The sequence below is a fragment of the Desmodus rotundus genome, chromosome 5, assembly GCF_022682495.2.
Source record: "Desmodus rotundus isolate HL8 chromosome 5, HLdesRot8A.1, whole genome shotgun sequence".
NCBI classification, from domain to species: domain Eukaryota; kingdom Metazoa; phylum Chordata; class Mammalia; order Chiroptera; family Phyllostomidae; genus Desmodus; species Desmodus rotundus.
The window spans coordinates 65,345,367-65,369,300 of NC_071391.1; the positions used below are offsets into that span (position 1 = coordinate 65,345,367).

General features: G+C 36.7%; 1 protein-coding gene across 1 annotated transcript in view; it reads right to left on the reverse strand.

Moving 5' to 3' along the window:
* The window catches only part of CFAP300 (cilia and flagella associated protein 300), a 30,363-nt gene that overhangs the window by 2,793 nt on the left and 3,636 nt on the right, over window positions 1–23,934 (reverse strand). The window contains exons 3-6 of the mRNA XM_024574642.4: window positions 19,274–19,346; window positions 10,061–10,227; window positions 6,233–6,405; window positions 292–358 (exon numbers count right to left, since the gene is read on the reverse strand). Coding sequence (XP_024430410.2) covers window positions 292–358; window positions 6,233–6,405; window positions 10,061–10,227; window positions 19,274–19,346 — 480 coding nt within the window. The remainder of the gene's footprint in view (window positions 1–291; window positions 359–6,232; window positions 6,406–10,060; window positions 10,228–19,273; window positions 19,347–23,934) is intronic.

Sequence of the window (23,934 nt, forward strand, 5' to 3'; positions counted from 1 at the left end):
CCCCTTTCCACTCTGGGAATGGGGGTGGTCTACCTTCCAGTGCCAGGGGTCGGAACTGATATTCTTGCATAGAGGACAGGGTCCTGGAGGTGGCTGAGTAGAGTATAGTTCTTTGCCCAGTGTCCAGGTGCTTGTACTTGTAACAGGTCTGATCCATTTGCCCCTGATTCTTCAAATATCATCATCTTTTTTCCTAGGCATAACACAGCCCTATTTGCTAACTTCAGTAGTAACAACCCTATGAATAGCAAGTAATTAAATTCATTGGTAGCAAATTTCCCCTCCACTTACATATGCTGTAACTTTAAAGATGAAAGAGGTAATTTGTATTTCCTTTGTTTGAGGATGCTTTCGAACACTAAAATAGAGAGGAAAAGTACATTTTAAATGTAACAAACATTGGAATTATACACTTAAAATACTGATACCTTTTAGTATTCAGATGTTCTTAATCATATACAGAGTCTGGCACAAATAATGCCCCTTTTTATTACAAAATCATAAGCACATAATTCTGTAACATAACAATATCACATTCAAGCACATCATATGGCATTTTAGGTGAAATGTTCAAATTAAAACTATAAATTATTACACCCATATTATTACCCTACCAAACACACTCTAGCAGGTGTTACTTCTCTGCCAGACCCAGAATAACATGGAAATATATACCATCCAACTAAAGTGGTTCAAAAAGGATGGCACCTGCAGTTCTATTCAAGGATGATGTAAAGTCAACTAAGTTGAAATTGCAGAAAATTGATTTTAGAAGGTTGAGGTCAGTCTGACACTCAGATGATGAAATGACTCCCGGGCCACAGACAATTATTGGAAAACAGGAATTGGTAAAAGTTAGATTGAAGTGTAGACAGCTGTAAGGGGTAGACAGATGGATACTAAACTAAAGAATTACAGGACTTAAACACAAATGCTACTTCTGCCACCGATTTGTTATTTCACTTTGGGCAAGATTAACTTCTGAACGTCCATTTTCTCATATGTAAACAAGGCATACTATGGTTCTTTTAAGGATTATAGGGGAATTTGGTGGGGTAATGTATACAGGAACTATTTGTTAAATTGTGTATTACTAAGTTATATAATATTAAAAGCACTGTCTCTCAGTAGCTCTCTTTCAGTTACACTCCCCACAAGAGATTACCTGTGGCAATACACAGTGGGGAGGCAAACTGAGGATTGAGAAAATAAGCTACAGATAGATATCTACATGTAAATATATACAGATAATATTTATAATGCTTTATAATCTGCAAAATACCTTTATATAATTTACCTCATAAAGACTACATAATTCAATGAAGTAGGCATTTCACCACTTTTATAAATAGGACTCGAAAAATTAAATGATATATTTAATATATTCATACTAAAAGTGGTATTTCTAGGAACAGAGCCTAGGTAACAAGAATCCAGTTCTCTTTCCCCACAGCTCACCTGTTTATCCTATACCTACACTCTATAAATAAATATGCTTCAGGGTTACTGTTCAGGTATGGCAGGTATAAGTTAAATTTAAAGGAAGATATCCCTCTTCTTCACTTTACCAGGTGAAAGCATTGTTTCTCGCTCAATACTCATGTGAAAGGAATGGAAGAGAGAGGGGAGGAGGAGGAAGAAAGAAGGTGGACTTTGTGGAAGGGTGAGGGTGTGTGTGTGTGTCTTTGAGCTTATGCACCTATTGGGAATGTCCAGACCTAAGCTATTTCAAGGTTCAAGATTCTTAGGCAGCTTTTATCTCTAAAACATTTCATTCCAATTTAAACCCAGGAATCACATAATTAAATTGATTTCCATATATTTCCATGACATGGGTTGAGGTTATTTTATTTCTCTAATGCCCAAGACATACTTTTTAAAAGTTGAAGACTACATTTAAAATGCTGTGCTATACCCACTACACATAAAACATTTGTATATACTGATAAAACCATCCAGATCGAAATACAGAACATATTCTCAGCTACATCTGACTTAAGATATTGATTTGGAGGTGTTTATATGGGTGTAAACTTATACAAAAATTCACCAACCTGTATGTACACTATGATTTGTTCACTTTACTGTATGCAAACTACTCCTCAGTTTAAAAAAATTTAAAAAACCCTTGTAAAATTTGTTCTTTTCAAATAAACTTAGAGGAAAATTTAGTATTTGATACTTCATTTAACAACCACTTAAAACATATTAACATGTACCATAAGTGTATTCCTTAAAAAAAGAAACTGTGATTTATACATCAAAAGTTGGTTCCTAACAGAAATAAATTGTATTACTCCATTTTATTACCTTTAATCCTATATTGCTATCACTTTAAAATGTCCCATAAGATAATTTGTCTAAAATTTTGTAGGTCAAGTACAGTATCACCTGTCTGGTATCTCTTAAGAAAAAAAGAAAAGGAAATGTAAAGTGATATTCATTAGTGACCTCAGCTTTGCTACTAATCATTGCCTTGTATGAGATTTTTGACAATCACTAACTCAGTTTCCAGACAGGTTTTTAAGGATCCTGGGACATAATTTCCACATAGTTTTTTAAAAAAAGTGTGATTATATTAATGGTCTAGAAATAAAATAATATAACAAATGGTTTCTTATTAATATCATTTGTGCTAATTTCTGAGGATCAGTCCCGTGTTGACTCTAAACATGGTTTATAGACCACTCTAGGTAACTCTGCTCATTTTAAGAAATAAGAATCCTACTGCTTAATTAGCACCCAAAGTCCATAAGCTAAGCCTCTCAGTTCAAATTGTAAAATTTCACATCTGGGACAGATACATAGTTTGGGGAACCTCCCCAAAAACTATGACAAGAGCATTTGTTTAATGTCTAAAGTAGAAAAGACAAGGCACCATTAGTAACTGTAGAATTATCTCTGCATAGATATTTTTGAAATGTAATGAAACAGTTGATCATTTACTCTAATAAAAAGGGTCTAAAGTATTGCCTATATTATTTAAGAAACCATAAAACTTAAAAAGAAGGCATTTTCCAACACCTTTAAAAGGTGTATTTTATAGAACTTGTAATAATGATAGGGGATAAAATATCTTAAGAATGTTTTTATCCATTTGTCTGAGTGAGAGACTCCTAAAATCAGATTCTGCAATGTGTCCCCAACATCCACAAACATAAGAATGGGCTTCTCTGTCAGAACAGATTAGTGATGATGTTTATCTGTAAGGGCAGGTTAGGTACTGTAAAGCAGATACTGCATATATAACTAGAAAGACAGCAGATGTTTAAATAATGTAAAAGAATCCAAAATTCAGGTAAAGGAACAGGAAAAAATATTGTTCTTGATTAAATTAGCCTGTACACATGACTTAATTGGATATGTGGCTCACAGTTCTGAGAGACTACTGATGATACTTCAAGTTCTACCAATGTGTCCTCAACTTATATACTGAGGTCTGTCCAGAAAGTATCCAGCCATATACTATGAAAAAGAGACATTTATTGAAGAAGATGTAAGATACAAGAAACATTGTACATAGGACAATGATGCCTCAGTCCCCTTCAATTTAGGCACCTTGGGGTCTCACTCAGTTCTTGCAATCACCATCAACTACCCTGTCGTATTTTCCTGAATCTCATTGATGGTCTGTCTGAAATCTCTTCCCTTTCAAAGGTGATTTTAGTTTTGGGAAAAGCCAGAAGTTGCAGGCACCAAATCTGGGCTGTAGAGGGGCTGAGTCACCTGAGTGATTTGATGTTTTGCCAAAAAACTTGGCACAAGATGTGATGCATGAGCAGGCGTGTTGTTTTGATGAAGCTGCCAATTACTAGTTGCCCATAGCTGTGGCCTTCTGAATCATCTGAATAGTTGCCTTGGAGGAATGTTCAAGCTTAATGCAAAATTTGATGCAGATTCGTTGCTCTACTCAATCAGTGATTTTGAATGCGATGGCCACGCAGTACACATGCTCACTTAACAGTGTCTACCACCCCCACTGACTAGTACAGTGAAGTTGTCATTGTTCACACATGCGCAAACCAGTCCACTCTCCTTGGCTGCCAGGTTACATCAATGTCATGCAACCCGTTCTTGTTATATTAATAATGCCTGAACTTTTTCTGGACAGACCTCATATTACTTAATAACTGCTATATTAGTCCACCCTACATCTTTACCTTTACCAAGTGATACAGCATCTAACCCAAATCAGCCCAACCAATATTAGAAAAGCCATAAACAATGCATGTGATAAGCAAACCAGTATAGCTCTTCAGGGATTCTGACGTAATTTATTCTATTTGATAGCTTTGTGTTAGCATCTAAGCCACCTTAACCAAATATTTATTCTAATTATAATTTTCTACGGAAATTGCTCTGGAAGGACAATCTCATATCCCTTCCTCACTCAGCAAAAAAAATTCTTAATAAGCAGGCTTAAATTTGGATTATGAGAGAAATATTTTTGGTTCTCAAAAAAAAAAAGTTAGGCTGTAATTGGGCTCTGCTCCTTCTCAGCCTCCCCTAGCATGAGGACTTATGGCGCATCTCCCCTGAGCTGGGAGCAGACTGCCTCCCTCTCTGCTGGTACTCATGGACTCTATTTGAATCATTAAGATTCCATGCCTACTGACACTGACAATTTTCTCTTTTCAATTTCTGGAGTGTTTATTAAAGTATAAAGAGCTATAAACATTGGCTTATAATTAATTGTTTGATTATATAAAAATTTTACTTATAAAATATTTTAAACAATAACTTTACTATTATTTAATGTTAGTTTGTTGTAATTTCCTTAAGGTTAAGTACTGTCTGATGCTCCTCTTGTAGTTTTTTTAGAGTTTGGCAGAGTTCTGTGCACAATATTAACACTAGCTGGCTGCCTGTTCAAGTGATTCCATGGACACAATTCCTATTTGTCTGTGAGATGCCATGAATTTTGGCTACTCACTTAACGAGTGGCCATTACTCTCTGAGTCATACTTTTTCTTAGCACCCAGAGTGTAGCAGAGTAATCACAGGTGAGAACCCAGGGAAGGGAATGTTGGAGAAAGCAGAAGTTTCTTCAATGTTTAAGTTCTAAACTTACTTATATTTCAAATATCTCCAAAAGAATTTCCTCCTCCACAGTGCATGGTAGTGAGGAATTCCACAGGCTCATGTGGCTGATGAGGACAACACACTTCGGTGGCAGGATGTGTGTGTCTATGGTATAATGAGAAGTACCTACAGGGAGTGCTACAAGTGGTCTTGTAAGCTTTCATGAGCTGCAAATTATAAGGTGAGAATCCTTTTGATGTAGGTATGTGTATGCTTTTTCTGAAATTCTGTTACTAACATATCTCTTCCAAACTTTGATAATTTTTTTCATAAAAATAGAGACCACTTATAGAAATATTTTTGTTTTTAAAACCACATGACAGAAATTAACTAAATAAAACAGCTAAATCAGGCAGTTTGCTGTATAGTTATATGACACATGGAATGGAGAAGAGAATTGATGTGTTGAGTGTAAGTAACAGTCGGGATTTCATAAGAAGCAACTCTTGTTGTTTTCCTAGTAAAGCATATTTTATAACTAAACTCTGGGATCATTTGTTTTACTTGTTCCTGTCCCCTTTGCCTATAAAGATGATTCGATATCTTCATCGCTGAAAAACCCAACCAAAGAACTTTCACTTCATTTGAAATTAAAAAATAAATAAAAGGCATAAAAAATTTTTGTCCTCATTTGATCTTCAAAAAGAAAAATAAAACTCTAGTAAAATACGTAAAACAAACTGGGATTTGGGATTAGTTTGCAAAAGTAAAGATTACACCTAGATGAAAATTCTTCTATCTCTTTAGAACAAAGGCAATCATTTTCTCTACTATTAGTCAAGCAAATTCAAATATCCTGAGAGAATCTCATGTTTTCTTGAGATCTAAAAGGAGGCCTGGGGTAAAGAAGAAGACCTGGAAGATGGCAGTTGCTGATGAGGAATGGAGCAGGTAGCAGGTCTGAATGAGGGAACAAGGAGAAGAGGTAGAAGAAGAGTGAGGGGACTGAGCACTAAAAGAGGGTCAGGGAAATCTAGACATTCCCTAGCCTGAAAGAAGAGGAGGCTATAATAAGGGGGTCAAGGTGGTGCCATTTTTATACATTTTGGTTGCTAATAGGACTACAAAGAGATGCTGGGTAATCTCACCATAGTTAAAACTATTTACTCTATTAACCAGATGTTTACTTACTATAATCTAGCAACATTACCTCACTAGATCCTTATAGATAAGCTTTGTTGTCTCCAGATATGGATTAAGTACATCCTCATATTGGCAAAGGGCTCCACCAAGGCAAAGATGTTTGAAAATACAAAACAGGAACTCTTCTCTATCTGGTTGGCTGAATATCTCATATTTTTCCGAGTCCTCCACTAGCAAAACCTATGTAAGATGACAAAATTCATCTTAATGTACTATAATTCGAGGTTCTAATTTTTATGTTTTTGAAAGTTTCAACATATATTTAAAAATAACCTTAGTCTTATTTTAATAACAAGTCCTGAGGCAATTGGAGAGCGTGGTCTGTGAGACCTGCAGCACTTGTTTTCATCGCATTTTATCGTTAGAAACTGACCTTCTATGAAAGAACTAAATCTAAATCTAAGCCTTCTCTTCTACGTTATTTTATGTTCTAGTTTTTGCCTTTGGTAATTGTTTTAGTGCTATTGCAATTTAGTGTTGAGTAGCCTTAAGTCTTATTTGGAAACAACAGGAGCACAAATAAATGGAGAAATTTCTCCATCACATTAGGTCTATAGTCTTTGCTTCTATGGCGGCTAAACACAGTGGTCGTTTTCTCTCTAAGTCCTCTCGCCTTACAGTGTTTGGATCACTACTTTCCGTACCCCCCCAGTTACTCCATTTTTAACTATCAGTTAATTAGAGCCTCATAACCACCTCTCCTTCTCCTGCTTTCTAATAATATCACCTTACCCATCACCAATCTACATTAACTTTTGCTGTAAATTTGAGACTTTGCTACCACTTTCAGAAAACAGTTTGACTAGGTCTGATGTTGGGGGTTTTCGTACACCACTGGGCATTACGGGCAATTAATTAGTTTGTTGACTATGGTGAAAATGAACAGGTGATGAATGTATGTTATAACATATATTTCTTTTTAAAAATTGTTTATACCCCACCTACTTTTAAAAAAGAAGGTAAGAGAGTTGACAATAAAATATATATAAGAAAAAATAAAAAACTGTTACCAAGAACAAAATGGGAAAACAAATACACATAAAGAACTATAAATGGAGGAAAGCTGTAAATGTTGTACATACACTTAACACTTCCATACAGATAAAAGAGGAAAACATTAAGTTATACGGCAATCACAGTCTGGTGCAAGAAATACACTTAATTGTAAAAATTGATTAAGCTTAATGCTTTATTTACCCCAATCTCAAATGAAAATCCATCACAAGATCATTATATGAGGCATTTTGAAACATCATAAACTCTATGGTATTGTCTCTGTACAGTTCTAATGACTTGATGAAAGTCAAAGTCATATATAGTAAAAGATAGGTAAGGGGAAGTGGGCCACAGTTGACTGCCCTCAGGGTGTGCCACTTGCACATCTCCCATCTCTCTCTCCCTGCCCCTCTGTAAGGAATGATGTGATACTAAAGCCCAAGTTTGTAGCTACTTAAAGATCTGGCTTAATACAATTGTGACTAAAGCTCTTAAGAATGAATAGTTTAAATATATGTTGATGGAAGATGATTTGACTTTGGGTGGTGGGCACACAATGCGATATACAGATCTTATTAACCAATGTCACCCAATAAATAATTTATAAAAGAGAATGAATAGTTAATACATTTCTTATCAACACTCTCATATATTGAATTGATTAGGCTGTGCAATTTAAAAATTACAATAATTAGAAAAACTTTGGGATGAATGTTAAAACAATAACATTCTATGGCTGATCACCCTCTCCATTTACATACAGGTCTAGTTATAGTACTAACGGATTTGTATGCAACGGTCAATGAGCCAAACTTCTGAGTGGCAATCAGGAAGGAGGTTAGTATTATCAGTACTTATACTACACAGTGTGCCAAAAGAATCTGTGTTTCTGCACAATGGGGGGACCTTCTAATTTCAGGCTAAATCTGGAAATTATTTATTTACTTTTCCAGCCAGAAAGCAACCAAGTTCAAACTTTCCATTGCCACAGAGTGGCAAAGAACACGAGCAAAACACACAGGCAACTAGCAGAAAGAGAGTCCCAGCACTTCCTGAATAGAGGTGCTATTCATGGCATAAATAAGCCTGGCCACAGCAGGCAGTTTAAACAGAGTACTGTTTTGGAAAGCAAATCCTCCTTTTCAAAAAGTCCATTGCTGTGGCTCCCTCTGTAGAAGTGTTGGTGAACTCTCCAAAATTAGGGGTGAGGGCCTTGAGACAAAAAAAGTTAAGCATGCCAACACAGATCAGTGACAGAGAGGAGCTGAAATTAGTCGTACTCAAAGAAGAGAAGCCCAGACTAGATCAGACACTTTCTGAAGGATAATTTCTGATCTTTGGTAAGAAGGAGTAGAAATTAATATCAGATCCCTACTGTAGAGTATTTATATTATCTTGTTATACACAAATACACTTAAGACCAAACTATATACAGTCTCAATCCGGTGAGTTTAATTATTCTCAATTAGTTCATTTTATTTTCTTGAAGAGTTCTCTTAGGTATTGTGCTAGTGTAGATCAACTAGTATAGACTAGCTGTATGCCTCCTGGTCTCCTACAGACAAGACTGTTCTGTTCATTATGGGGCATCAGTAGCTTCCCTAGTTCATTTCTATCTGAATTTGCAATACATTAGACTTGTATGTTTCCTGTCTCTCTTAATGTAGAGTAATAATAGTAATTAGTAGTACTAGTTAATATTATCAAAAGCTTACTAAGCACCATGCATTGTGATAAGCACTTCAAATGCATTATGTCATATAATTCTTACACTATTCCCATTTTATAGATAAAGAAACTGAGGCTTAGAGAGGTGAAGTATGTTATTAAGTTGTAGAGCCTGGATTTCAACCTATGTGTGTTTGATAACAAAGCCTTAATTTGTAACCACTTTGTGAATACTTTTTCAATAATTAAAATGATGTTAATAATATTTCGATAGCATTTCATACTTTTTAAAAAGTGCACTTAAATGCTTTCTCATTTTCTTGATGCTTTCAGGAAGAAGGCTGAATGGATATTAAAATTTGTTTTTATTTATTGATTTTAGAGAGAGAGGAAGAGAGAGGGAGAGAGAGGAGCATCAATTTGTTGTTCCACTTATTTATGCATTCACTCATTGATTGTTGTATGTGCCCTGACCAGGAATCAAACCCACAAACTTGGCATATCAGGTCAATGCTCTAACCTACTGAGCTACCCAGCCAGGGCCTAGAATGGACATTTTGATTTCCATGTTGTACAGTTAAGATCTTGAGGCTCAAGATATTGAATAATTTGCCTATGGCTATTATTATCTTGTAAATAATACATAACTCAGAAATTAGGTTAATAATCTGATTCCAAGTTCAGTATACCTCTCAACAAAACAAAATTAACTTAATCAAATGGCTTTTTTAAATCTCGGTGATGAGATAAAGATTCTCTCACTCCAGGCATATTTTTAAATAGTCATTTGATATGTTAAGAGCCCCACATTGAAGAAAAATAGCCATAAGTTACATAGACCAGGGTTTCTCTGCCTTAGCACTACTGACACTTTGGGCCAGGTAACTTTATTGGGAGGGGCTGTCCTGTGATTTATGTCCTGTTTAGCAGCATCCTGGGCCTCAACCCATAAGATGGCAATAGCACCTGGTTGAGAACTTCTGAAACACACAAATAATTGAGTTGACAGTAAAACTCTCCTCCAAGAAGAAACCTACCAATGTAATAATTATTACTGACCACTATTCATTGATAAAATGTATTTTATGAATTTTACACAGGCAAATGTTTTTGGTAAGAAGCATTTCCTGAAACAAAATTTTATTGTGAAATTTAAAAATTCTGTACTTACCTTTCGTAACTCATCAGAAATGAGAAAGGGATCACAAAAAGAATCTAAACATTTAACAATATGTCCACTGTCTCGTACAATATCTTCATTGTATAACCGTCTAAAAAATGACATTGAAAGTTGTGTGCAAGGAACGTTTATAGCTTCAATTTTTTTCACTTCGGTTCCTGAAAAATGATATTTTATAAATACACATATAAAAATTAATTATGCATTCTCAATTATTTCCAAAACAATTGTTACTATACAGAGGTTCAAAGTAATAAAATCTAACGTATTGATATATTTAAAAGATATATTAAAGAATTTTATTAAATTTTTATTTTGCAACGTTTTGCTTGTTATTGATCATTAAAAGTTTGTGACAAAATTTCACCATTTCAGGCCTAGATGAAGGATATGTAAATTAGAAAGTACTTCAAAGTGAAGTAGATTTTTTTTTATTGTATGTGTAGTACAGGGTACTTAGATCACTTCTCTTAAAAAATATATTTTATTGATTATGCTATTACAGTTGTCCCATTTCCCTCCATTTATTCCCCTCTGCCCTGCACACCCTTTCCCACCCGCATTCTCCCCTTTAGTTCATGTCCATGGGTCATACATGTAAGTTCTTTGGCTTCTACATTTCCTATACTATTCTTAACCTCCCCCTGTCTATTTTCTACCTACCATTTATGCTACTTATTCTCTGTATCTTTTCCCCCTCTGTCCTGGTCCCACTCCCCCAGTGATAACCCTTCATGTGATCTCCATTTCTGTGATTCTCTTCCTGTTCTAGTTATTTGCTTAGTTTTTGTTTTTGTTTTTGAGGTTCAGTTGTTGATACTTACTTGTTGTCATTTCACTGTTCATAGTTTTTGATCTTCTTCTATCTCTCACATAAGTCCCTTTAACATTTCATATAATAAGGGCTTGGTGATGATGAACTCCTTTAACTTGACATTATCTGGCAAGCACTTTATCTGCCCTTCCTTCTAAATGATCGCTTTGCTGGATAGAGTAATCTTGGATGTAGGTCCATGCCTTTCATGACTTTGAATACTTCTTTCCAGCGCCTTCTGGCCTGTAAGGTTTCTTCTGAGAAATCAGCTGACAGTCTAATGGGAACTCCTTTGAAGGTAACTGTCTCCTTTTCTCTTGCTGCTTGTAAGATTCTCTCCTTATCTTTAATCTTGGTTAATGTAATTATGATGTGCCTTGGTGTGTTCCTCCTTGGGTCCAGCTTCTTTGGGACTCTCTGAGCTTCCTGGACTTCCAGGAAGTCTATTTTCTTTGCCAGATTGGGGAATTTTTCCTTCATTATGTTTTCAAATAAGTTTTCAATTTCTTAGTCTTCCTCTTCTTCTGGCACCCCTATGATTCAGATGTTGGAATGTTTAAAGATGTCCTGGAGGCTCCTAAGGCTCTCATTTTTTTGAATTCTTGTTTCTTCATTCTGTTCTGGTTGAATGATTATTTCTTCCTTCTGCTCCAAACCATTGATTTGAGTCCTGGTTTCCTTCCCATCACTGTTGGTTCTCTGTAGATTTTTCTTTATTTCACATAATGCGACCTTCATTGCTGCTTGGATCCTTTTTTATGCTGCTGAAGTACTCAGTGAGTTCCTGGAGCATCCTGATAACCAGTGCTTTCAACTATATATCTGATAGTTTGGCTATCTCCTTGTCGCTTAGTTGTATTTTTTCTGGAGCTTTGAACTGTTCTTTCATTTTGGTTATTTTTATTTTTTGGCTTGGCACACCTGTTACATAGTAAGGGGCAGAGCCTTAGGTGTTCACCAGGGCAGGGCAACCCACGTCACTGAACTGTGACGCTGTATGTGGGGGAGGGGTCTGAGAGGGAACAGTGCCGTTTGCTCCATTCTCTGCTGGTTTTTAGTCACTTCCCCTGCTACCTACAATCAAATTGGGCCTTTCTGGTGCTGATTCCTGGTGGGTTTGTGTACCTTCTAGGACCCTGTGGGTCTCTCCAATGAACTCTCCTGTGAGGCTGGGAGTTTCTCCCACTGCTACCTCAACCCTCACAGATGTTTTCAGTCAGAGGCTTTGAGACTTTATTTCCTGGTACTGGAACCCTAGGTTGTGTGGTCTGTCTCGCTCCCTAGTTGTTCCTCCTGGTTTATCTGCACACAAATGTGGGACCACCCAGTCTGCAGGCCATTGCCTCACTCAGTCCTCCAGACACTGTCTTGCTGCGAGTCCTCTCTACCTGGCTGCCCATCTCTGCCCTTCTTACCAGTCTGCATGAATGTTTCTTCTTTAACTCCTTGGTTGTCAGACTTTCACACAATTTGATTTTTTGTCAGTTCTGGTTGTTTTTTGTTTTTAAATTTGTCGTCATCCTTGTTTTGGTTGTGCAAGGAGGCACAGTGTGTCTACCTATGCCTCCATCTTGGCCAGAAGTCCCAGAGAGCATCTGATCACTTTTAATGCATACAAGCCTGTCCAGAAAGTATCCAGCCATTTGCTATGAAAAATAAGAGACATTTAATATGGAAGAAGATACAAGAAACATTGTACATAGGACAATGATGCCTCTGTCCCTTTCAAAATAAGCACCTTGGGACCTTACATAGTTCTCCTAGCATCTGTCCACTGTTTTAAAACATTCTGCAAAATTCTTTGTTGGAATTGCCATCAGCTGCCCCCACATCTATTCTTGAATCTCATCAATGGTCTGAATTCTCTTCCCTTTCCAAAGTGATTTTAGTTTTAGGAAAAGCCAATAGTTTCAGGGTGCCATATTTGGGCTGTAGTGGGGCTGAGTCACCTAGGTCATTTGATGTTTCACCAAACAATTCTGCACAAGATAGGATGCATGAGTGGGCGCATTGTTGTGATGAAGCTGCCAATCACCTGTTGCCCATAGCCGCAGCTGTTTTCATCATATTTCATCTCTCAACTCACAAAGAACATTGATGTGGTACTTCTTAGTAATTGTTTGGCAGGGCAGTGGGGGGGGCGGGGTGTACTTATGATGGACAACACCTTCGCAATGAAAAAACACAGTTAACACGGTCTTGATCTTGCTGCCACTGTGCCATGCCTTCTTCGGGAGTGAAGAACCACGTGACTTCCATTGGGATGACTGGGCCTTGTTTCCAGATCATAGATGTAGACCCACAACTCATCTCCAGTTATGACCTACTTGAGGAAATCTGGTTCATTGGTAGTGGTTTGAATTAAGCCATTAGCAACTGCTGCATGATGTTCATTATGCTCTGATAACAGAAGCCATGGAACAAATTTTGCCACAACATATTTTATGCCAAGAGCCTGAATCAAAATCTCGGACATAGTAGTTTTTGGAATCCCAGATCAGCTTCTAGTTCTTGCACTGTTAGTCGCTGATCTTTGTTGATTACAGCCTGTACACATTCAACATTCTCAGATGTTTGCTTGTTGCAGGCCTTCCAGAGCATGGATCACTTTCAACAGATTCTTAACCATCTTTGAAACATTTGTTGCCACAATTTTCTTGCACTACACTCATTGCATCATCCCTGAAAGCCTTCTGAGTCATCTGCATAGTTTCCATGGAGCAATGTTCAAACTCAACACAAAATTTGATGCAGATTTGTTGCTCTACTTATCCAGTCATTTTGAATGCAACAGTGACCCAGTACACATGCTCACTCAATGGCATCCATCACCCCCACTGACTAGTACAGTTAAGTCCTCATTGTTCATGTATATACATTCCAGTCCACTCTCCTTGGCTGCCAGGTTACATTGATGTCACAGAAACAATTTTCATTATATTAATAATGGCTGGACTTTTCCTGGACTGATCTGGTATATCAGAATTGCCTATAAAAGCACAGGAATTACTTTATATAACTTTGGATTTGCATTATGCTTAATGCATATTACAAAAGTTTTAATTAATATAACTAATGGGTATTTCTAAAGTCCTTAAGGGTGTCTTGGATATTATTCTCCATCTAAAAATTTCTTCATTGTGACCTTATTTACAGTGTTTATTGCAAAAGAAATGTTTTCCTTTGTAAGGTAAGTTTCAAACTAGGCCCTAATAAAGTTATCACAAGTTTGGAATTAAGAGAAATTTGAAATCATGGTCTTTTGTCTATTTTTTCTCTTGTAGTTTTGGTTCTTCCCCTCCCCATTCCACACTTACTTCTTGAATATGTCTTTCAGGGATAGATTTTTCATTACTAGAAGTTCTATTAAATTATAGAAATACATAAAAATTAAAGAATCTTTAACATTGCCTCAATGAATCACTGAATTGCTTTTTTTGTACCCATATATATACACATTCTCACTCAGATTTAGAAGAGTGGTATTCTTCTTTCTTTAGTTAGGGAGATTGTAGACCAAGATGTGGAGGCCCGTGGTATAGCCTCTCCTGATACATTTGCCAACTCTTTGACCCCAGAAGTCGCTTGAGATTCAGAAGAGTAATTCTGGTGATTATTTGCATTTCTTCCCTCTGGCGGTCCTACTAGGACCTGAGCTGGGCTAGTGTACAGGCAAGAAGGATGCCCAGAGCCAAGAACTGTGTATGCCTCAGTAATTTCAAAAGCATTGCTGCTAAGAAAAGCTCCTTTTGTTTCAGAAGCAAAATCTTCTGGGAGATTACAGTGAAAAGACCACAGAAAATAACTAAGTAGATTAAGAAATACTGCAAGACAAAAAAACAGGACCAGTGAAGAGCAAGGCAGTCTTCGACAATGGGTTGGTGGCCACAGAATGAGGGATTAACACTGAGCAACCTGCCATTTTAACAAATGTACGCAAGTTCTGATTTAAGGAGTAACAGGAGGGTTTGGATGCTGAGAGAAGGTAGTTAAATACAAACTACTTAATCTGAGGCATAGAAATAGCATTTGCTATGGACTGAATTGTGTCCCTCTAAAATTACTATGTTGAAGTCCTAATCCCCAATGGTATTTGGACATGGGGCCCTTGAGAAGTAATTAGGGTTAGATGATGTCATGGGTAAGGTTAGGACTTGAACAGATGAATTTTGAAGGGACACATTCAGTCCATAGCATTATGCTCCTGGACCCCAAGTTTCATGTCTTTCTCATATACACAGAATGTATTTATTCTACCCAAACAGCACCAACAGTCTTAATCATTCCAGGACTCTAAACTCTAAACTCTAAAAGTCCAAAGTCTTATCTAAATATCATCTAAATCAGGTATGGGTGAGACTAGAGGTTAAGATTCATCCTGAGGCAAAATTCCTCTCCTGCTACGAACCTGTGAAACCAGACAAATTATATGCTTCTAAAATACAATGGTGAGACAGGCATAGGACAGACATTTCCATTCCAAAAGGGAGAAACAGAAAAGAAGGAAGAAATGATGATTCCAAGCAAGCCAAAAACTTATCAAGGCAAATTCCATTAGATTTTAAGCCCCAAGTATAATCCTCTTTGGTTCCATATACTGCCTTCCACATCTACTAGGGCAGTGGCTCCGCCTCGGTAATTCTCTCCCCAAGACACAGTGTATTGTTGAAACTGAGGGAGGTCCTGATGATCTCTGAACTGCATTCTCAGTTCTACTCTTTTCTTGAAAAACAGAGCATGTTTGCAGCTGAATGGCTCTATGGTATAGTCTTATAGGATATAAACTATTTGACAGCCTTCACTGTGTCTTTTTTTTCCTCCTGTTCCCTTTAGTTCTAATTGGTGTCTTTACCGGTAAAATCCCCATTTCTATTCCTGGCTTGTGGTGAAATGCCTGATTAAGTCCACAAACCGAACCCACGATCTCTTTATCAAATGGTTGCTCAGCCACTCAGTGTTCTCTTCAGAACAAGCTTTACTATTTTTTTGTAATATGGGTATGCTGAGAATTTTCTAAATCTTCAAGTTCTAGTTCCTTTTTGCTTAACAATTCCTTGCTTAATTTCTCTCTATCTTTTCATAGTTTATCATAAGCATTCTCGAGGACCTAAGCTGATTCTTTGACATTTTGTTTAGAAGTCTCCTCAATTAAATATCCCATTTTATCAATTGTGAGTTCTACCTTCCATAAAACATTTGTCAGGTATTCTGTCATTCTATGACAAGGATTGCCTTTCCACCAGTTTCCAGTAATGTTCATTTCCATCTAAAAACTCACTAAATCAACCTTAACATCCGTATTTGCAGCATGCACCTCAAAAGTCATTCGGCCTATACTCATTTCTGTTGCACAGTTTCAAACACTTTCACAGTTTTAGTTATTTGTTACAGCAGGACTTCACTTCCAAAATCTGTATCAGTTACATCAGGCTGCTGTCATATAATACGATAGACTGGGTGGTTTAAACAATAGACATTTATTTCTCACAGCCCTGGAGGCTAGGAAGCCCAAGATCAAGGTTCTGGCTGATTTGATTCCTGGTGAAGACTTGTTTTGCAGATGACTGCCTTCCACCTTTGTTCACACAGTGCAGAGAGCTCTCCAATTTCCTCCTCTTCTAATAAGGGCCCTGACACCATCATGTGAGCCCCTCACGACTTCATATAAACCTAATTATCTCCTAAAGGCCTCATCTCTAAATACCGTCACAATGAAGGTTAAGGCTTCAGTATAACAATTTTGAAGGGATATGATTCAGTCCATAGCACATGCTATTTGTTATCTAGGAATTTAGTTAAATTATGCCTCCAGCATTTATTAGATATATAATGCATGACTCAGATCACACAGATTAAAATGTATTATTTTTCCCCTTGATACTAGCATTAGAATACACTGGGTATCTCATTTTTATTTTGTGTCCAAGTTGGTGCTTTCCTGGCAACCTCATTAACGTGGCAGTGGCAGAGGCAGGATGGTGCAGTGGTCAAGGTCTTGAATTCTGGAGCCTGGATTTGATCTCTATCCAGAGTAGCGTAATAACTTAGCTCATGTCTCTGATTCCTCATTTATGAAATTTATATATATGTGTGTGTGTGTGTGTGTGTGTGTACATATATCAGAGCTGTTTTGAGAATAACATGTATAATGCTCTTAGCTGAGCACATAGAAAGCATCCACTTTATGTAAGTCAAAAAAGGGCAAAGTGTCTGAACGAAGAGGTCTATGGTAGCTGGCTCAGAGGATGAAGCTGCACTCACAACTGGCGGTCACGGCCGTGCAGTCAGTAGTAAAGGAGGTTCCATCTCACTCTCTTTAACATTGGTTTCCTTGCTAGAAGAATGTTCTTGCTCTCATTTTAAACAGCTGTTTGTTTATCAAGGGCCCCAGAGGAAAATTAAAAGGAAGATGACCATATTTCAGAAGAAAAGTAGGTAGGGAGAGATAAAAACAAGATAATGGAAGAATACTAGCAATTCACTAGACACATCTGCTTCTGAAATGAGTGCTACCTCTCCTACCCTATTTTTCAGAGTACTTCTAATTGATTCTGTCGGGCACATGTGGAGTTTTAGAACCTTTCTTTTTGCAATGCTTTTTTTTAAATTAAAAAGAAAAGTGCTTTGCGAAATATGTACCAACCTGGGGGAAGGTTGAATTTTGTAAATGAATTGACTGGTTACTGTAAACATGCTGTATAAACACTATGATACATGGCTCATTATTTCCTTTTGAAGATTCTGAATTGGTAAATTTTGCTCAGATCTTCAGTTTAACTTTGTAAGTAGTCTGAAGATCATGCTGTACCAGCTTTTTATTCTGTAAATTTTGTAGTAGTCCTTTAGCCAAAAGCAATAAAATGTGACCTACTAAGTCTAACATCATGAACTGTTCGTGATCCTGTTTTTGACTAATACTAAGAAAAGTTATTTTTGTGCAAGGCTACTAGAATTCCATGAAAATGCAATGTAAGAATTCACCACCACACCCCCATCCAATTTAAAATCAACATGCTTTTTTTTTTAGCACAATTCACATTACCAACCAGTGATGAATGATGCTAAATGCAATGATGATTGTTAAGAGGCCTCAATCTAAAATTTAAAATATAGTGTTCATATACAAACCCATGGTTGTCAGATGGGAAGGGCAGTTGGGGGATAGGTGAAAAAAGATGAAGGGATTAAGAAGTACAAATGACCAATAATAAAAACAGTCATGGGGGTGTAGAGTTCAGTGCTGGGAATACAGTCAGTAATATAGTAATAACCTGTTTGGTGTCACATGGGTACTAGACTGATCAGGATGATCACTTCATAAGTTATAAAAATGTCTAATCAAGGGGATGTAAGCCTGAAACTAAAATAATATTGTATGTCAATCTAATTTTAAAAACAAAAATAAAATATAAATTAAAAAATATATATTGCTCATATTTTTGTTTTCAAAATAATCTTCTATTAATGCTGATTTATTCCTTGACCTGAGAGTCGTTTAGGGATTTGACTGTTCCTAAGTGTTTAGGTAATCTTTAAAGATTACTAGCCGCGTTTGAATGCATCATGAAAACATTAGCTATACAAAGTTCTCCTTTTGAGAATTTAAGACTCTTCCAAGATTTAATGTATTCTTTTTAAAAAAATTAAATTTGGGGGGTTAAGTATTATCATTTTTTAAAGAATATTTCATAGTGGCTAGTTCCTATCAGAAATCCATTACCCTACCCCAAATGAGATTTTTCCCAAGCACCCTCAAATCAGTGGAATTTTACCTGACCCACTCCTCCATGTGTAGAATCAATCACTCCTCTCCTTTTGCTCCCATTCTTATGGTAGCACCTGTGATACATTATTGCACATATTTTTCACATATCAAGTTCTTTGAGTACAGGTTTTCTCTTATTCATTTTATTTCTTTAAAGATTTTCTTTTTTAGAGAGGGAAAGGGAGAGAGAAAGAGTGGGAAAGAAACATCAATGTGTGGTTGCCCCTCGCACCCCCCCCTCACTGGGGACCTGGCCTGCAACCCAGGCATGCATTCTGACCGGGAATCAAATCAGTGACCCTCTGATTCGCAGGCTGGCACTAAATCCACTGAGCTACACTAGCCAGGGCTCTCATTCATTTTAGTGTTCCCTGTACCTGGCAGAGTCCATGGAAGGTACAAAAAAAAAAGTATTTTCCAAATTCATGAAAAAAGAAAAATTGCTCTTATGTGCTCCGTCAGGAGAAAGATGCAGGGCAAACCTGGCACAGCTAACCACATTTGACCTTGATGTTATCAAACAAATGACTATTCACAATTTGTATTTTAATAAAGTTTCCTGAGGCAAAATTTTGTTATAATAGTAAAATAGTCATCTGAAAAGATAAAAATAAATTGTATTTACCTAATGTAATCCACTGTCCAGAATCTGAAAGTAACTTCAAATTAAGAATAACATTTGGGTCTTTGAAAAAAGCCTAAAATACAAATGTGAGGGAAACAAATTAGATATTTTATTATAAACAATAATAAGACCTAACTTTTAAAATAACTATAGTAAAATCTCATTTAATTCAATTGGGGAAATACAATTTTAAATTGATAAAATGCCTAAGTAATAAATGCTTTATAAAGAAATGAAGTTTTGTTACCTTCAAGTTGGCACAGTATGAATGACACTGTATATCAAATTATAGATCTTTGACACTTAATAAATAGAAAATAATGATTTACAATGAAAAGGAGGAGGTTACATAATGCTTGAAAATTCTGTTTTCCTTCATTCTTGTTTTCCCAATTAATTGTCTTGGTAATCAGGACTACAACTAGAACAAAATATAATAGTGATTGTCAGTTTAATTCTATCCAGGAAGCACCACAGATAAGTCATAGGTTTGACTTTCTAAAAATAAAAATTTTCTATATGGCAAAACACAATAAAGTGGTTAAGTTTTAGTTTCAAGAACTGGCAGCTAACCCAGGCTGAAATGATCAGAAGAGAACTTGTTGAAGTATCTCAGGCAGTGCACACAATTTTCAGGAGATGGAAAGAATCGGCTAAAGGCGCAGCTCTGGGAACAATCCAAAATCCTACACAGAACTGCCCTGATGAGGAAACAGGTTTCCTCGCTGCAGCCCCATCAAGCACTAAAGGAAGTGATCACCACCCATTCTCCTCACTAAAGCCACTGCTGTGCCAGGACTGCCCCGCCTGAAAGCTGAATGCCTCTGCCATCACCTTTGCCAGTGAAATGGATTCTCTGTGCACCTCTTTCCTTAAGTTGCTCACTTTGAAATCCCAGTCTTGCACTGATAAGTTTGACTGGTAAACCTGGACCCCAGGTTTGTGCTGAGTACAAAGGAGGCAAGTATTGTAGGTTTTACTTTGGACTTCCTAAAAATAAAATTACCCCCAAACCATATGTATGTTCAAAAGGGGTTAGGCAGTCAGTAAAAATAATGATGTCTATGAGAGCAATAAAAGAAAATGAAAATAATAGATTGGGAGAAAATATTTGCAACAAATATGATTTAAGAAACAGGAGCTAACATTCCCAATGGTTAAGATTTTTAAAATAGTCCAATTTAAACATGGCCAAAGGATATAAAAAGTCACATAAAAATACAAATAGCCAATAAACTTATGAAAAGATGCTCAACTTCAAGACCAGTGAGAGAAATGAAAACAAAAACAAAAACAAAAACAAACCCCAGAAGGCATTACTTTTACCATTACACTGGCAAGATTTAAAGACTGGTGACTTTGGCAAAAGTACCGGGAACTATGCGCTGGCACACACTGCTGGTGAAAGTATGATTTTTACAACCTTTCGGGAAGTAACTGGATATTAATCTTGAACATTAAAAACATGCATATTTTATGATCCAACAAATTCCACTCTTGGGTATGTGTCCTGCAGAAATAAAACCACCGATAGATTAAGATTTATTACAATATAAGAATTTTTTTATAGCATTATTTGCAGTGTAAAAACCTGGAAACAGGTTTTCAATGTCCATCAACCAAAGGGTTGAATAAAATACGGTACATTTACACTAGATGGTATTCTGTTACTGAAAAGAAAGTACGTATCAGAATAGAATGTAGGCTCCAAAAAGTAGGAGCCCTGTTTTTCTTACTAACTGCTATCCTGCTTCTCAGGACTTAGAACAGGGCCTGGCACAGAGCAGTTACTCAATAAACATCTGCTGTATTGACTCTGAAGGAAAACCATAAGCCTTTTGGGTAGAAAGAGTAGTTTAAGAGTAATGTGCCTGATAAAAAACAAGATACAGCCTCTACTTATATGAACGTAAAGAAAAGTATGGAAGAATATGTACCAAACATTGACGAAAGTTATCTCAGAAGCGGTGGCTGCAATGATGTGGGAGTGGGGGGCAGGTGGAGAAGGTATAGGACAGGATTAGATGGGAATAAATGATAATTGTTGACCCTATGAACTGTTCTTTGTGCTTAGATTGTTTAATATTTCTCTTATTTCAACATTCCTTTCAAGCTATCACTCTTTTCCTAAATAGCTTCTTGAAAGAGGAATCTATCTGTTTCACTTCTCTACCAGTTACTCTTATGTGTCTGGCTCCTGCTCCCTTTACTCAATTAAAAATACACTTGACTTCCTAACTCCAAAATCAAATGGACACAGTTCCTTCCCTCATGGAGTTTACAGACTGAAAAGGGAGATATTACTTACATGCCATGATTTTATTAAGAAGTGGAAGGTGTTACAGAAGTACATAACAGGAAGATCTGATCTAATCTAATGATGTTGGGAAGAAAGGTTAATGCAGAAAGAACATCTAGGTTTAGATCGAAAAGGTGAGCAGCAGGTAGCTGGCCAAAGGGGCATACTGGTCAATGTTTAACAACTGATACTCCTTCCTCCCCCACAAAAAGTCCTGATTCATAGCATCTGCTGATTTCCAGGGTGGATTCTAAGCTAAAGGTTTAGCAATCAGCAAAAATTCCTGAAAATTTAGCAGTCAAGCTGTGCTGATCTGGTTCTAGCATGACACTGGAAAGATAATATTTTTTTAAGGTGGAGAAAATGGCGAATTTAAGGTCCTTCATGTGAGAAAGGAGGGGGCATCCCATTCAAGAAAAGTAGAGAAGTTCAGTGTGACCAGAGTCCAAGGGGTAATGGTCAGATGAGGTTGGGGAGTTAAAGTAGACCTTGTAGGTCAAGTCAAAAATTTTGATCTTGATCTAAAATTGACCTAGATTGATCAGTATTTTATCTAAGAGCAGTAGAGGACATTTAAGGGATTTAAACACAGAAAAAATGATTGGAGTTATTTTTTAAAAGTTCATTCTGGCTGTAGTAAAGAGAATGAATTGAAGGGCTTCAGAGACTGGGTAGGAGGGAGGCTTCCGCTGTAACCCAGGAAGGTCTGATACATGAGTCAAGCCCATAGCAAGTAGGGAAGTACAGAAATAGATGGATTAAATGAATACTTAGGAGGCAGGGACAAAGGGAGCCAGAGGAGTCAAAGATGACTCCTGGAAATTTTGCATGAAAGCACCACGCAGAATGAATGTCATTTAATGAGAAAGGGAACAGTGAAGGGACCGGCTGTGTGGGGTGCAGATTAATACATTCAACAAGTATTTGTGAGTGTCTACACTTTGCCAAGCAAAACAATGTCCCTATTCCCATGGAGTTTACGTTTAGTGGTGGAGGACAAAGATAAACATGTTACAGGTATCATACACACCCAATCACAAAAAGTAAGTTTTCCTCAAAATTATTCCTCAGGAAAAAAAAGTTGCCTTATGTTCTACAAAGTCTTTCAAAGTAAAGAGTATATGTGCAAGTATTTTAGTTTATGTAACATACATGTTTGAAAAGTAACAAGCTGGAATTAACCTCAATCAGGACTGGTTTTGAATACTTTTTAAGAGGTCTTCTGTACAAATCAGTAAAAGGGGGACATTTAATTAAGATTTAGCAATTTTTCCAGGCGAGTGTCAACTTACAATTACATTTAGGTATCATTATAAACAGAAGTAGGCTAAGTGGCCTGCAGTGAATTGATCTGGAGCCAATGGAAGTAAGTCTTTATGAAAGCCCCTCAAATAAAGGAATATGATAGTTATGTTATTGGGATTAAAATTACACATCTAAAGAATTAATTAAAAAAAAACCACCCTACCCTAATGTATGCAAATGGTAATTTGGGTTTGTTAGAGAATTTCCAGTGAGGCATTAGAAGGGATTCTCTTTATCTCAAACAGCTTTAGGAAAGCTGATGTGTTTTGGAAAAATATTAGGTGATTCATAAACTAATTACAGTGATAACAAAGATACTGCTGATAAAATGCATGTGAAGATCTGAATAAACTTGTTTCAAAAAAGGTTTGAAAAATATTTCTAAATTAATATATTTTCTTTATAATTTTTAATGTATGTCTACTATATGCCGCACATAGAGTCAAATATCTACTTATATTTCATCTATATGGCACACTGATGGTTTCTGATCCAATATCAATCCTCTCTTCTCCCTTAAGGAATACCAATTTTATTTGGGAAAGTCACTTGCTCAGCTACAAGTCTGCACTTCTAGTCTCTGTGGTATGTGGCCATGAGGTGTATACAGAGTCTAGTCATGAGACGTACGCAGAAGTGTTGTGCAGACCCTAGGAAAGCTCTGTTAACTAAGGATCTTCCTTGCAGTTTATGTGGAAGATTCCCCTCATTATCCCTAATCCTATGGTGAAGATGCCAACACTGTATTCTGAGCCCAGTGCTCCCTTAAGATTCAAAGTGAGATCTTATATCCAACTATCTAGGATATTGCCACCTAGATACACCTCATGTTCAGTGTGCCTAAAATTGAACTCATTTTGTATTTTCTATGTGTTTAATGGCATCATCTGCCACCTGTCAAGCAAATCAGAAACTTAGTCATCCTACATGTCCCCCTCTGCCTCAGTCTTTACTCTCAGGATTTTATCAGTACTTGTGTATTGCCTTTTTCCTAAACATCTCTCCAGGCCATTCTGCTGCTACTTTGTTTTTTTCTTGGTGCAACTGTCTTAATTGA